At 43.4% G+C, this 14,080-nt stretch overlaps 2 protein-coding genes across 10 annotated transcripts in view; both read right to left on the reverse strand.

The window, feature by feature from the left end:
* LOC113428807 (uncharacterized) overlaps positions 1-14,080 on the reverse strand; it is a 110,338-nt gene that overhangs the window by 61,436 nt on the left and 34,822 nt on the right. The window contains exons 1-3 of one of the 8 annotated variants that reach the window (XM_087953114.1): positions 12,856-13,221; positions 8,817-10,561; positions 1,275-2,450 (exon numbers count right to left, since the gene is read on the reverse strand). In XM_087953114.1, the coding sequence (XP_087809240.1) occupies positions 1,275-2,450; positions 8,817-9,937 (2,297 nt within the window). In that variant the 5' untranslated portion in view covers positions 9,938-10,561; positions 12,856-13,221. Of the gene's footprint in view, positions 1-716; positions 3,158-5,585; positions 5,731-7,319; positions 10,562-12,750; positions 13,222-14,080 lie in introns of those variants that run through there. The other 7 variants (XR_015747062.1, XM_087953107.1, XM_087953110.1 and 4 more) reach the window with 7 other exon arrangements.
* LOC113429115 (uncharacterized) overlaps positions 1-14,080 on the reverse strand; it is a 76,652-nt gene that overhangs the window by 20,613 nt on the left and 41,959 nt on the right. The gene's annotated exons all lie outside the window — the stretch shown is intronic.

Consider the following 14,080-nt stretch of genomic DNA (forward strand, 5'->3'; position numbering starts at 1 on the left):
AATGGATGGAGACAGCGACTAACTAGAGCAGTGTTGGCAAACCTTTTTTGGAGCGAGTGCCAAAACAGGAGCATGCGTGCGTAGGGGCGTGCTGGAAACAGAAAGAGAAGCTCCCCGGCACATGTACAGGGGCAACAGGAAACCAGGAGATCAGTTCCCCGGCTGTACCAGTTTTCGGCGCTCTTGCGCATGTGACCAGCTGACCGGCACACATGCGTGCCCCAGAACCCAAAGAGCAACATGTGACGGCTGGCATGCCAGGAGAGATAAGTCTGCTTGCCACTTCCAGCACGTGTGCCATAGGTTTGCTATCACAGAACTACAGGATGGGGAGAGACAGGGTATAAAGTAGACTAGGTACATATGGAGATTAGGATTAGAGGAATGTAGAGGTTCGGAATAAAGATAGTTAAAACTCTATGGAGATTCTCAGGCATCCAGGTCATAGTAGTCCCAAAAGTGCTTTTTGAAGATCAACTCTATTTTGTTTTTCTCCTTTTCCTTCTCATTCAAGAAGCCTCTCCAGCTGTGACTGGATGGTGGGGAAAGCAATGGTGTGGGAGTATGCCAAATGTGGAGGCTTTGTATTTTGCTATTTGCTATATATGTAGTGTATTGGTTTCTGTATTAAGGTTTTATTGCTGTAAGCCATCTGGAGTCACATTGGGTTGGGCTGCCATACACAATTTCTTAACAAAAATACATGCATGCATACATACGTATCTATATCCTGCCTTTATTATATCTAGAAACAACTCAAGGTGGCAAACATACCTAATAGAGATCTGAGCAACTTTTCTCTGGCCCAGCATGGCAATTCCCCTCAACTCTGTGAAAGGGAACAACTGCACAACTCTAGAGAAAGGAAGCTCAGATCTCCTCCCTGGTTTTTGATACTAAGACATGTTTGACTAAAAACAATTAAGGCAAGAAAGTGAATGTTTAATTTCTCAACTGGGCTTCCAGAGAAGACAAACGAAATTCAAGCTTGATGCAGTGAAAGGGAACCACACAACTCTAGAGAAAGGAAGCTCAGATCTCCTCCCTCATGTTTGATACTAAAATATTTTTGACTAAAAAGAATAAGGCAAAAAATTAAATGGTTAATTTCTCAACTCGGCTTCCAAAGAGAGAGGAGAAACAAAATTCAAGATTCCTCCACACACATCAAATTTTGCTTCATATGGAATTTCTTGTGTGCAGTAAGAGAGGAATTTTGTGTGAAACACTGTCCACAATCTGGGCATTTGAATGGTTTCTCCCCTGTGTGTAACCTTACATGATTTACAAGGCTAGACCTGATACTGAAAGCTTTCCCACAATCTGGACACTCATATGGTTTCTCCCCTGTGTGAGTCCTCCAGTGTATCACTAAGCCAGAATTCCGAATGAAACTTTTCCCACATTCAGGACACTCATATGGTTTTTCTCCTGTGTGAATTCTCTGGTGTACCACCATGTCAGAATTGCAATTGAAACCTTTACCACAATCAGGACACTCATATGGTTTTTCTCCTGTGTGAGTCCTGTGATGTTTAACCAGATAGGAATTCTGACTGAAACCTTTCCCACAAAACAGACACTTATATGGTTTCTCTCCCGTGTGGGACCTCTGGTGTACTATCATATGGAAATTCCTATAGAAACCTTTCCCACAATCTGGACACTTATATGGTTTCTCTCCTGTGTGAGTCCTGCGGTGTTCCACAAGGTGGGAATTTTGAATGAAAGTTTTCCCACACTCCAGACACTCAAACGGTTTTTCTCCTGTGTGAGTCCTTTTGTGTACCATCAGGTCAGAATTGCAATTGAAACCTTTTCCACAATCAGGACATTCAAATGGTTTCTCGCCCGTGTGAGTCCTCTGATGTATCACCAGGTTGGCATTCTGACTGAAACTTTTCCCACAATCGGGACACTTATATGGTTTCTCTCCTGTGTGAGTCCTCTGATGTACTACCAGCTTGGAATTCTGCTTGAACCTTTTTCCACAATCGGGACACTCATATGGTTTCTCTCCCGTGTGAGTCCTTTGGTGTATCACCAAGTTTGAATTCTGCTGGAAACGTTTTCCACAATCTGGACACTCATAGGGTTTCTCTCCTGTGTGAGCCCTCTGGTGTTCCACCAGGTGGGAATTCCGACTGAAACATTTCCCACAATCCGGACACTCATATGGTTTTTCTCCAGTGTGAGTCCTGTGGTGTACTTCCAATTCGGAATTCCAATTGAAACCTTTCCCACAATCTGGACACTTATATGGTTTCTCTCCTGTGTGAGTCCTCTGGTGTACCACAAGTTTAGAATTCTGCTGGAAACTTTTCCCACAATCTGGACATTCATATGGTTTTTCTCCCGTGTGAGTCCTCCGGTGTATTACCAGGTTCGAATTATGACTGAACCTTTTCCCACAATCTGGACACTCATATGGTTTCTCTCCCGTGTGTGTCCTCTGGTGTATCACCAGCTTGGAATTATGCAGAAAACTTTTCCCACAATACAGACACTCATATGGTTTCTCACCATTGTGAGTGCTTTTGTGTATCAGCAGATTGGTGTGCATGCTAAATCTTTTGTCAGATGTGGAGCACTGGTAGAGTTTCTCTTCAGTAGGGGTCCTTCCACGAGTCACGAGAGACCTGTTCTGAGTAAAGCTTCTGCTGCACTCCAAACATCTGTATGGCTGTTCACAGGGTAGATCGGCTTATGCATCAATCAGATGTGATCTGCATTCTTTGTTTTTCCCAAAATAGGCAGCCTGTGGTTTTTTGGAGATACTTGAGGAGGCGAAAAATATTTCTGATCTGCTGCCTGGTGGTTGTTTCATTCAAGCCATTCAAGCATTCACCAAAGGCTTTAATTATTTGCTGCCAGTTTTGGCTATGCATGGAACATTTTTCTTCGCGCTGACTTCCAGTTATTCCTCACTTTTCCTTTAAAAATTAACCTTGATTTCTCATTAAATGTTTTTTTCAGTTCCATATGTTATATTTTTTCCAGCGCAAAATTTGTTATTCTTTCTGTCGTCTGTCATCTGTTGAGGAAGAAGAGTTTTTAAAATTTCCAGAGGAATTGGAAAATATTTTGTTTATTTTGCACTTTAATGCTGCTTCTCATTCTCTGTTGTCCGGAGTGCTCTTCTTGGCATCCTCTCTCTCTGTAAGATTAATATAAATGGGTTAGTTTCATTATTGTTGAAAAATGGCTGCAGGACATGTGAAACAAGGGTGGGATTCAGCTGGTTGTCACTGGTTCACCCGAACTATTAGTTAATTGCTTATGCAGTTCTGCGAACTGGCTAAAAATAAAGTGCGAGAGGTTTTTTCCCCTCTCTCTCCCTTCAGTTAATAGCTCCAGGCAGACAGCAAGAACCACTTAACAGTTGCAGCTGGAATGAAGCCGACACATGCTGAATCAAGTCAATAAACAACAGAAACTGACAGGATTAGGGCAGGAAAACCGATTAATCATCCATCTAGGGATGGGATTAACCTCTTCCCTTCAGGAAGAAGGACAAGATTACAAACACTTTCATTATAGAGCATTAAGTAACAGTTCTGTGATCAGCCGATACTCCTTGGAGTTCCCCAAGACCTTTTATTGCTGCTGCAGTGTTGGCTACTTCTTGTTTCTTCCTGGGGGAAAAGATACAGGATGCTGCTTGATGATACAGGCCGTGAATTTAATGCATGTGTGGTCCAGCCAGCTGTATTGCTTCTGCTGTAAAGCACCCAATTTAGAACATAGAATAATAGAGTTGGAAGGGTTAATGACTTTTGGCAGCACGCCCAGGCTTTCAATTAGCACGAGCTGCTGCTCTTAGTTTCCCTCTCAGCTACTGCATTTGCTTTGGGGTTGACTTTTTTTAAAAAAGGGGAATGACTGTTTTAAGTTTTCTGCATTGTTTTAGTGGTCCCTGGCACTGTCCTTTTGGGGTGTACTTCCCTCACTCTTTTTGGAAGCCTCTACTGATGGAGCACCCACAACTTCTGAAGGCAACCTATTTCAGTGATGGCTAACCTTGTCATTGCGTGCCAAATGTGTGCGTGCACGCATAATGCAATACACTTGCTCCCCCGCGCGCTCCCGCCGGTGCATGCGTGCAGGACCCCACTGCACGTGTGCGGGACCTCCTGTGCTCCCTCCACCTCCTGCGCATGCACAGCAGATACCCAAAAATCAGCTGGCTGGCAGGAGGCATGCACACATGCGCAGTGCAACTGTGCTGGGGCAATGACCTGCATGCCCGCAGAGATGGCTCTGTATGTCACTTCTGGTACGCATGCCATAGGTTTGCCATCACGGACCTATTTCATTGGTTGACTAGTCTCACCCTTATGAAATTTCTCCTTAGTTGCTTCTCCTCTTTGGTTAGTTTCCATCCATTGTTTCCTGTTGTGCCTTTTGGTGCTTTAGAAACTAGACTGACTCCCTCATTTTTGTAGGAGCCACTCAAATTTCCGGACAGAACAATTAATCAGTGGAACAACTTGCATTCAGAAGTTGTAAATGCTCCAACACTGGAAGTTTTTAAGAAGAGGTTGGATAATAATTTGTCTGAAGTGGTGTGGGGTTTATTGCCAAAGCAGGAGGTGGGATTAGAAGACCTCCAAGGTCCTTTCCAATTCTGTTATTCTATTCTTATCTAAATATTGGAACAGTGCTATTTTATTGTGAATTGGACTAAGAAGAAATTTCCTAAGGGTGAAACCAATCAAGTTGGCCATGTCCACCCAGTCATTAGGGCAGAGAACCAGTTGTTAAAATTATTTGAATCCCACCAGTGATGTGAAAGCAGGAAAAAAATTCCCATCTCATATATTAGCATGAAAACACAAAGACTAAAATTCTATTTTAGTGTTTAATATTAATGATGATTTATTTGGCAGACAGAAGCCTAACGAGATCCAAGTTCAAATATTGATGCAAGATCTCTTTTCCAATCAATCAGTCAAGCAGAATAGAGTTGAAAGGGACCTTGGAGATCTTCTAGTCCATCTTTCTCTTCAAGCAGATGTGTGCTATAATATTACACTTAATTTTTTGGCTTGGGGAAATACACTCATATATTCACGCATATGAGCACAGAAACACACACCTATGAATGTATGCAGACAATCTATGCGTATCTTGGTGTGCAAAATGTCCCAAAGTGCATTCGCTCCAATTCTTTGATCTAAGTTCAGAGAGGGGAGGGGAGGAGACGCTAATAGAGGAAACGGTGCCCAACTCCTAGTCGAGCCACAAAGCATCCTCCGCTTTGCCCCTGAAGCTCCTCGCTTGCCAGGAAAACCCCAGGTCAGCCACGTCACAAGCAATCAACAGGGACGTGGAAGCTGGTGCTTAAAATGCGGGTTTAAGAAATACGGAATAAATGGTCTTTTTTTTTTTAAAGCTCCCAGCGGAAAATCACAGGGAGCAATTTTAAATCATGCAGCAAAAGGATAATAAAATCCGGGGAGGGGAAGAATGTGAAGCAGAAGCCGACATGTTTCAGCCTTCTCCCTTCCCTGCTTCCCCGCCGTGGAGGAACCCAAAGGGCCGGACTTGCTCCCGGCTTCTCCTCCGACCTGCCCTCCACTCACCTCCCAGGAGCCGCTTCGACCCTCCAAGCTGCACAAGAGGCTCCGCGGACGCCACCAGCCTCCCGGGGCTGAGCCGGAAGAGGAAGTTCCCCTGCCCTGCGCCTCCTCTCCTTTACAACCTCTCTAGCAATCCACTACTCTATCGTTTCAACCCGTTCAATCTCAATCCTCGGTACCTCTCTTGGTTGCAGCCACTTTTTCCTCGGGCGGGGTGGTGGGGAGAGAGCGTGCGGGATAACTCCTGAAAACCTGCCTCTGCAAAGCAGCGAACCTTTTAAAACTGTAGCTTGTCTCTTCTGAAATTTTATTTTCTCTTACTTCCCAATTTAGCTATCAAGCCTAATATTCCTTATTGGTGCCCCATCCTTGGTTATTAATGGATATTCTGGGGCCAATTAGTGTTGCAACCTGACAACCACCCCTATTTCTTTCACAAGCTCAGGAGAGGTCTGGAAGAGTAATTCCCCACCTTCTGGAAAGTTAGCATCCAGGCAGGCTTTATGCCTCCAACAGCAGTTTGCTATGCATAAGAAAATCACGAGAGGTTTTCCTGGCAGAGCAGTTCAAGGCATTGCTGCAGATTAAGGTCTTTTGTTAAGTGCAGCTGAAGAGGGCAATGAAAGGTTGGCAGTTAGGGGGGTTCTACTTCTACCTCTATACCGGGTTCCAGTCTGTGTGGGTGGAAGAGAGGCCGAGTATGGGCCCTTGAAATTCGGGGTGCCCCGGGGCTCAAGCCGTTCGCTGATTCTTTTTAAAATCTATATCAAACCGCTAGGGGAGGCCATCCATCCTACAATACCCAATTACGTAGAGGTCCTGTACGTAATTCAAATTTCAATCAGGATTCAAGTTGAAATATTGACTCAATCATAAACTTCTTTTTGGCTTGGAGAGATCACACATATATGCACATGTATGCCCATATAAATACACACGTAAGAATTTATGTATGTAGAAAATGAATGTGTCTTTTCAGTGTGCAAAGTATCCCACGAGGGCACTCTCTCAATTTTTTATATCTAATTTTAGAAAGGTGGAGACACTAACAAATGAAATGGTGCCCGTGATACTTCTCACTTGGCAGGAAAATAACATGCCAATAAAATCACTTTTTAAGTTGCAAATTGCCATGTGGTTCTTTAATTTCCTTAGCACGGAAATCTCCATTAAGTTAAACTGTGAGACATATATCCAACAGGGCCTAGAAAAAGAGCACTCAGAAAGGGGCTGTCTATATTTGGTAAACAAATCTAACGCACTTTTCAAAGAAATGTTTGAAAGCACTGTAAAATGAATGGCAGACACAAAAAAGTTTCTGCTCGACACTCATTTTTAAATTAGAAATTTAATATTCAAAACACATAAAAACAATAGAATGTAAGCCACAAACAAGAAACTAGGAAAAACACCTCATTGTTATGCCTTCCCTCCTTTTTTCTATCAAGTAATTCTTATACGCATTCCTGTTTGGGAATTGTGTCCCCTCAGCTATCCAGAAGAAAACCCTTCTTAAAAAGGGATTCTGGCCTGAAGTCCACTCCTGGGAGAGAAATCCAAGCCAACATTTCCCTTCCACATTTCTCACATCTGGGTGGAACAGGGAAAGACTATGGCATTTCACCAGGCTCAAGGTTGACTCAGCCTTCCAGCCTTCCAAGTTTGGAAGAAATGTTTGAAAGCATTGTAAAAAGAATGGCAGTATGTCTGTGCACGCAAAAACGTTTCTGCTTGACACTCATTTTTAAATTAGCCATTTAATATTCAAAACACATACAAACAATAGAATGTAAGCCACAAACAAGAAACTAGGAAAAATACCTCATTGTCATGCCTTCCCTCCTTTTTTCTATCAAGTAATCCTTATACACATTCCTGGCTTGAAGTCCATTCCTGAGAGAAATCCAAGCCAACATCTTCCTTCCACATTGCTAATATCTGAGTGGAACAGGGAAAGTCTATGGCATTTCACCAGGCTCAAGGTTGACTCAGCCTTGGGACCCACATTGTTGGGGACAATAGGCTGACTGTAAACTACTTAGAGAGGGCTGTAAAGCATTGTGAAGCGGTATATAAGTCTAAATGCTATTGCTGGAGCACATAGAAAGATAAAACACTTAGAACATTATAGGAAAGGGATAGAGATAGCTACTAACTAGAGCAATGTTGGCAAACCTTTTAGGCAGCAAGTGCCAAAACAGCAAAACTCCCAGTGCACAAGCGCACAATGGAAGCTGAGCTTGTGTTTGCTGTGCGCACGTGCGCATCGACTAAGTGGTTTTCTGGTTACTGGGGTGTGTGCATACACAAAGATCAGCTAGTCAGCGTGCATGCGTGGGCCGGAACCCAGAAGAGCAATGGGCAACGGCAGGCATGCCGGGAGAGATGGCTCTATGAACCACTTCCGGCACGTGTGCCATAGGTTCGCCATCACAGAACTAGAGGATGGGGGGAGAGAGAAGGAGATAGTGTACAGTAGACTAGGTACATATGGAGATTAGGATTAGAGGAATGTAGAGGTTCGGAATAAAGATAGTTAAAACTCTACGGAGATTCTCAGGCATCCAGGTCATAGTAGTCCCAAAGGTGCTTTTTGAAGATCAACTCTATTTTTTCCTTGGAGACATTTTGCTTCTCATTCAAGAAGCCTCTCCAGCTGTGACTGGATGGTGGGGAATGCAATGGTGTGGGAGTATGCCAAATGTGGAGGCTTTGTATTTTGCTATTTGCTATATATGTAGTGTATTGGTTTCTGTATTAAGGTTTTATTGCTGTAAGCCATCTGGAGTCACATTGGGTTGGGCTGCCATACACCATTTCTTAACAAAAATAAATGCATGCATACATACGCATCTATATCCTGCCTTTATTATATAAACAACTCAAGGTGGCAAACATACCTAATAGAGATCTGAGCACCTTTTCTCTGGCCCAGCATGGCAATTCCTCTCAACACTGTGAAAAGGAACAACCACACAACTCCAGAGAAAGGAAGCTCAGACCTCCTCCCTCATTTTTGATACTAAGACACGTTTGACTAAAAACAATTAAGGCAATAAATTAAATGTTTCTCAACTGGGCTTCCAAAGAGAGAAGAGAAACGAAATTCAAGATTCCTCCACACACATCAAATTTTGCTTCATATGGAATTTCTTGTGTGCGATAAGAGAGGAATTTTGTGTGAAACACTTCCCACAATCTGGACACTTGAATGGTTTCTCCCCTGTGTGTAACCTTACATGATTTACAAGGCTAGACCTGATACTGAAAGCTTTCCCACAATCTGGACATTCGTATGGTTTCTCCCCTGTGTGAGTCCTCCAGTGTATCATCAAGTCAGAATTCCGACTGAAACTTTTCCCACATTCAGGACATCCATATGGTTTTTCTCCTGTGTGAATCCTGTGGTGTTTAACCAGATAGGAATTCTGACTGAAACCTTTCCCACAAAACAGACACTCATATGGTTTCTCTCCTGTGTGAGACCTCTGATGTACTATTACATGGGAATTCCGATAGAAACCTTTCCCACAAATTGGACACTTATATGGTTTCTCTCCTGTGTGAGTTTTGCGGTGTTCCACAAGGTGGGAATTTTGAATGAAAGTTTTCCCACACTCCACACACTCAAACGGTTTTTCTCCTGTGTGAATCCTCTGGTGTACCACCAGGTCAGAATTGCAATTTAAACCTTTCCCACAATCAGGACATTCAAGCGGTTTCTCGCCCGTGTGAGTCCTCTGATGCATAAGCAATTTGGAATTCCTACTAAAAAGTTTCCCACACTCCAGACACTCAAATGGTATCTCTCCCGTATGAATCCTCTGATGTATCACCAGGTAGGAATTCTGAGTGAAACTTTTCCCACAATCGGGACACTCATATGGCTTCTCTCCTGTGTGACTCCTCTGGTGTATCACCAGTTTGGAATTCTCCTTGAAACATTTCCCACAGTCCGGACACTCGTATGGTTTTTCTCCCGTGTGTGTCCTCTGGTGTACCACCAGTTTGGAATTCTGCTGGAAACGTTTCCCACAATCTGGACACTCATATGGTTTCTCTCCTGTGTGAGTCATCTGGTGTTCCACCAAGTGGGAATTCCGACTGAAACTTTTCCCACAATCCGGGCACTCATATGGTTTTTCTCCTGTGTGAGTCCTCCGGTGCCGCACCAGGTAGGAATTCTGACTGAAACTTTTCCCACAATCGGGACACTCATATGGTTTCTCTCCCGTGTGAGTTCTCTGATGTATCACCAGCTTAGAATTATGCAGAAAACTTTTCCCACAATCCAGACACTCATATTGTTTCTCCGGGGTGTGAGTCCTCTTGTGTATCGCCAGATTGGTTTGCATGCTAATTTTTTGTCACAATGGGAGCAGTGGGAGAGTTTCTCTTCCGTATGGTTCCTTCCAGGAATCACGAGCGACCTGTTCTGAGTAAAGCTTCTGCCACACCCCAAACATTTGTATGGCTTTTTACAGGATGGTTCAACTTATGCATCTAACAGATGTGATCTGCAATCTGTGTTGTTCCCATACTAAGCAGTTGGTAGGGATTTTCCAACATTGATATTCTTGGATTCTTGAGGAGACCAACAATGTTTAGGATCCCTTACCTAGTGGTTCTTTGATTCAAGCTACTCTTTTCTTACACAAAGCCTTTTGTTAATGCCTGCCAGTTTTGACTATCCAGGGGTATCCTTTTTATTCCCACTGATTTCCAGGTGTTCTTTATTTATAAATTATCCTCCTTGACTTTTCATGTAATGTTTCCTTGAGTTCCAAATACTCTATTTTTTCCCAGCTGAAAGCTTTGTTCTTGTAATTCTCTCCATTGTCTCTCATCAGCTGGGGAAGGAGAAGAGATTTTACGCTTCCTGGAAGAAGTGGAAGATTTTGATTGATGGTTTGTTTTACATATTAATGCTGTTTCTCATTCTCTGTTGTCCAGAGTGTTCGTCGTGGCATCCTCTTTGTCTGTAAGATTCATATTTATGGGTTAGTTTCATTATTATTTAAAAATGGCTGCAAGACAGCCATTTGCTGTCTTGAGCAGAAATGCCTCATATGATATCATGAAAAAACAAACATCAAAATTCTACTTTAATCTCTAAGATTAACTATAATTCATTTGGCATGTAGAAGGCTAGCCGATCAAAATATCAACCCAATAAAAAATTGTTTTGGCTTGAATAAATCACACTTACAGTGAATTCAGAAGTATTCAAAGTATTCTGATCCCCTTCACTTCTATCACTATCATTTTATTATGCTCTACAGTTGTTAAAATTAATTTTTTCTCATTAATCTACACTCATAATGACAAAGCAAAATCAGAATTCTACGAATGTCTGTACATTTATTAAAAAACAAACTGAAATATCACATTGGCCTAAGTATTCGGACCCTTCACTCAGTACTTTGTTGATCCATCTTTGGCAGCAATGACAGCCTCGAGTTTTTTGGATCATGACATGAGAAGTTTTCCACACCTGGATTGGGGTATTTTTTGCCTTTCTTTCAAGTCCTCTCAAGGTCAGCCAGGTTGGATGGCAACTGTTGGTGAACAACCATTTTCAGTTCCCCCCAGAAATGTTTAATAGGGTTCAAGACAGGGTTTTTGGCTGGGCCATTCTAAGACATTCACAGAGTTGTCCCTAAGCCACTCCTGTGTTGTCTTGGTTCCGGCTGAACTCCAGAGATCCTGTGTGGAGATGGGGGAAAGTTCCAGAAGGACAACCATCAATGCAGCCCTCCACCGATCTAGGTTTTAATGGCAGACTGGCTAGGCGGAAGACTCTCCTCAGTGCAAAACACATGAAAACCTGTTTGTTAAAATGCACCGGAAGGTTTCTCAGACTCTGAGGAACAAGATTTTCTAGTCTGTTGAAACCAAGACTGAACTGTTTGGCCACAATTCTATGGTAATTGTTATGCCTGGAGGAAACCTGGCACCGCTCATCACCTGCTCAATGTTATCCCAACAGTGAAGCATGGTGGTGGCAGCATCATGCTGTGGGGTGTTTTCAGCAACAGGGATGGGGAGACCGGAGAGGGTTGAGGGAAAGATGAGCAAAGTACAGGGATATCCTCAATGAAAACCTATTCCACAGCACGACCTTAGATTGGGCCTAAGATTCAGTTTCCAACATGATGACAATCCTAAGCACACAGCCAAGACAACACAGGAGAGGCTTAAGAACAACTCTGTGAATGTCCTAGAGTGGCCCAGCCAGGGGCCCCTGACTTGAACCCTACTGAACATTTCTGGAGGGGACTGGACTCAGAAAGATCCCTTCACTTCTATTACTTTTGTTATACTGCAGCCTGATTCTTCAGTTGTTAAAATTCATTTTTTTTTCTCATTAATCTACAACCATAATGACAAAGTAAAATCTGCCCACCAATGGTCGCCATCCAACCAGACTGAGCTTGAGAGGACTTGCAAGGAAGAATGGTAGGAAATCCCCCAATCCAGGTATGCAAACTTATCGCCTGATACCCAAAAGCCTGTAATTGCTGTCAAAGGTGCTTCAGCAAAATACTGAGTGAAGGACCTGAATATTTATGCCAAGGGGGTATTTTAATTTTTTTTTAAATACATTTACAGACATTTTCTAACATTCTGTTTTCACTTTATCATTATGGATGTAATGAATGAGGAAAAAAATGAATTCCAAGAAGTGTTAAATGAGGCTGCAGCACAAACCAAATCGACAGCAGTGAAAAGGGTCTGAATAATTTCTGAATGCACCGTATATGGGTTCCTATTCACCGGGAAATACTCTCCTATGAATTTATCTATGGAAGCAATTATGTGTATTTCAGTCTGCAAAACGCCTCAGAAGTGGATTCGCTCCATTATCTTGATCTGATTTTAGGAAGGAGGGGAGGGAGACACACTAACAGACGGAAATGGTGAACAAATTCTAGGCAAGATTTAAAGCATCTGTTGTGCCCATGAAGCTCCTAGCTTGCCAGGAAAGCAACACGTCAATAAAATAACAAGGAATGAAGCGTAAGGCGAAGGGTGAGGGAGGTGGGTGGTTAAGAAATTTGAAAAAATATATGAAAATCTCCCAGCAGAAAATCACAGGCAGCCGTTTTAAATCAAGCAGCAAAAGGATAATAAAATTCGGGGACGGGAAAAATATACAAACATATACAAAAATATACAAACAACGCCATGTTTCAGCTGCTTCCCCGCCGTGGAGGAACCCAAAGGCACCCGACTTGCTCCCGGCTTCTCCTCCGACCTGCCCTCCACTCACCTCCCAGGAGCCGCTTCGATCCTTCAAACAAGGGTCCGCCAACGCCCTCCTCCTCCTCCTCCTCTCTTCCTCCGGGTAAGCCGGAAGAGAAAGTTCCTGTCTCCTCCTCTACATCCCCTCTAGCAACCTTATACTCTATCGTTTCAATGGGTTCCAGTTCCACCTCTCTCCCTCCGGTAGAATGTCAGTAATAGCGATGCCGCTGCTTGTAGTCTATTCTCGGCTTTCTAGGGGCGAGTGTTCCTTCTTTGTAGAGCGCCGCCTAGCGACATAAAGTTGAAAAATCACCCTCGTCTGTCTACCTGAAAGCGTTTGCAGGAGGTTTTAAGGGATCTCGTGGTTTCTTCTGTGCCAAGTCCAATGGTGGGATTCAAAATGTTTTACTACCGGTTCTGTGGGCGTGGTTTGGTGATCGTGGCCACGTGATCGTGGGCGTGGCTTTTTTTGCAGTCACCCCTTCCACCAGTTTTTTTTGGGCCTTCTGGGCCTCAGAGGAGCCTCTAGGGGAGGTTTGCTCCCATAAGGCTCCTCTGCGGCTCAGGAAGGTAAACAATGGCTGAGCCCCTCCCTCCATTTTGGTCTTCCTGGGCCTCAGCACAGCTGATCATATGAACAGTTGATTGTCTGGGAGGAAATACTGGGAGCATGGCCAGCCAGAACTTACTACCGTGACATATCAGGACCAAAGTCAGCCGACAATCGGCATTCTGACCACTGAGCCAACAGGGCACCTGTCATTATTTCCCCCCCTTTATTTTTGCACCTATCTGTTCTTCCAGGTCAGATAGGATGGGAATGCCCCTGGCCCCTTTTCTTAAATATTGCCATCTGATAGGAGCTAGGAAGAGAGCCTGGCCTGTAGCAGCTCCTGCCGTAGGAGACGCTCTTCCCCCTTAAGTTTGGCAGGCCTTTACCCTCCTAGCGCTCCATAAAGCAAATAAAAACTAGCTTTTCCCCTAAACATTGGGAGAAGCAGCGAGGACTGCACATCAGAAGGTGGATCGAAACCAGGTTTTTGTTTTTATGCACTTGGTTTTAATACAGTTTTAAAGTTAATTATTGATTGGGAGCCAGCCAGTTTGTTCTAATATGGGAAGCTACATAAAAATATTTTAAATAAATCAGTGGAAGAAGAAATGAATGAATCTGCTGAAGCAAGTGGCTTGAGGTAAATGAAGGTCTGTACATTTATCAATACATGTTAAATGTGGTGCTTTTGCATTTT

The sequence above is a fragment of the Notechis scutatus genome, chromosome 2, assembly GCF_049901735.1.
Source record: "Notechis scutatus isolate UNSWTSFEM ecotype Mainland chromosome 2, rNotScu1.2, whole genome shotgun sequence".
NCBI classification, from domain to species: Eukaryota; Metazoa; Chordata; class Lepidosauria; order Squamata; family Elapidae; genus Notechis; species Notechis scutatus.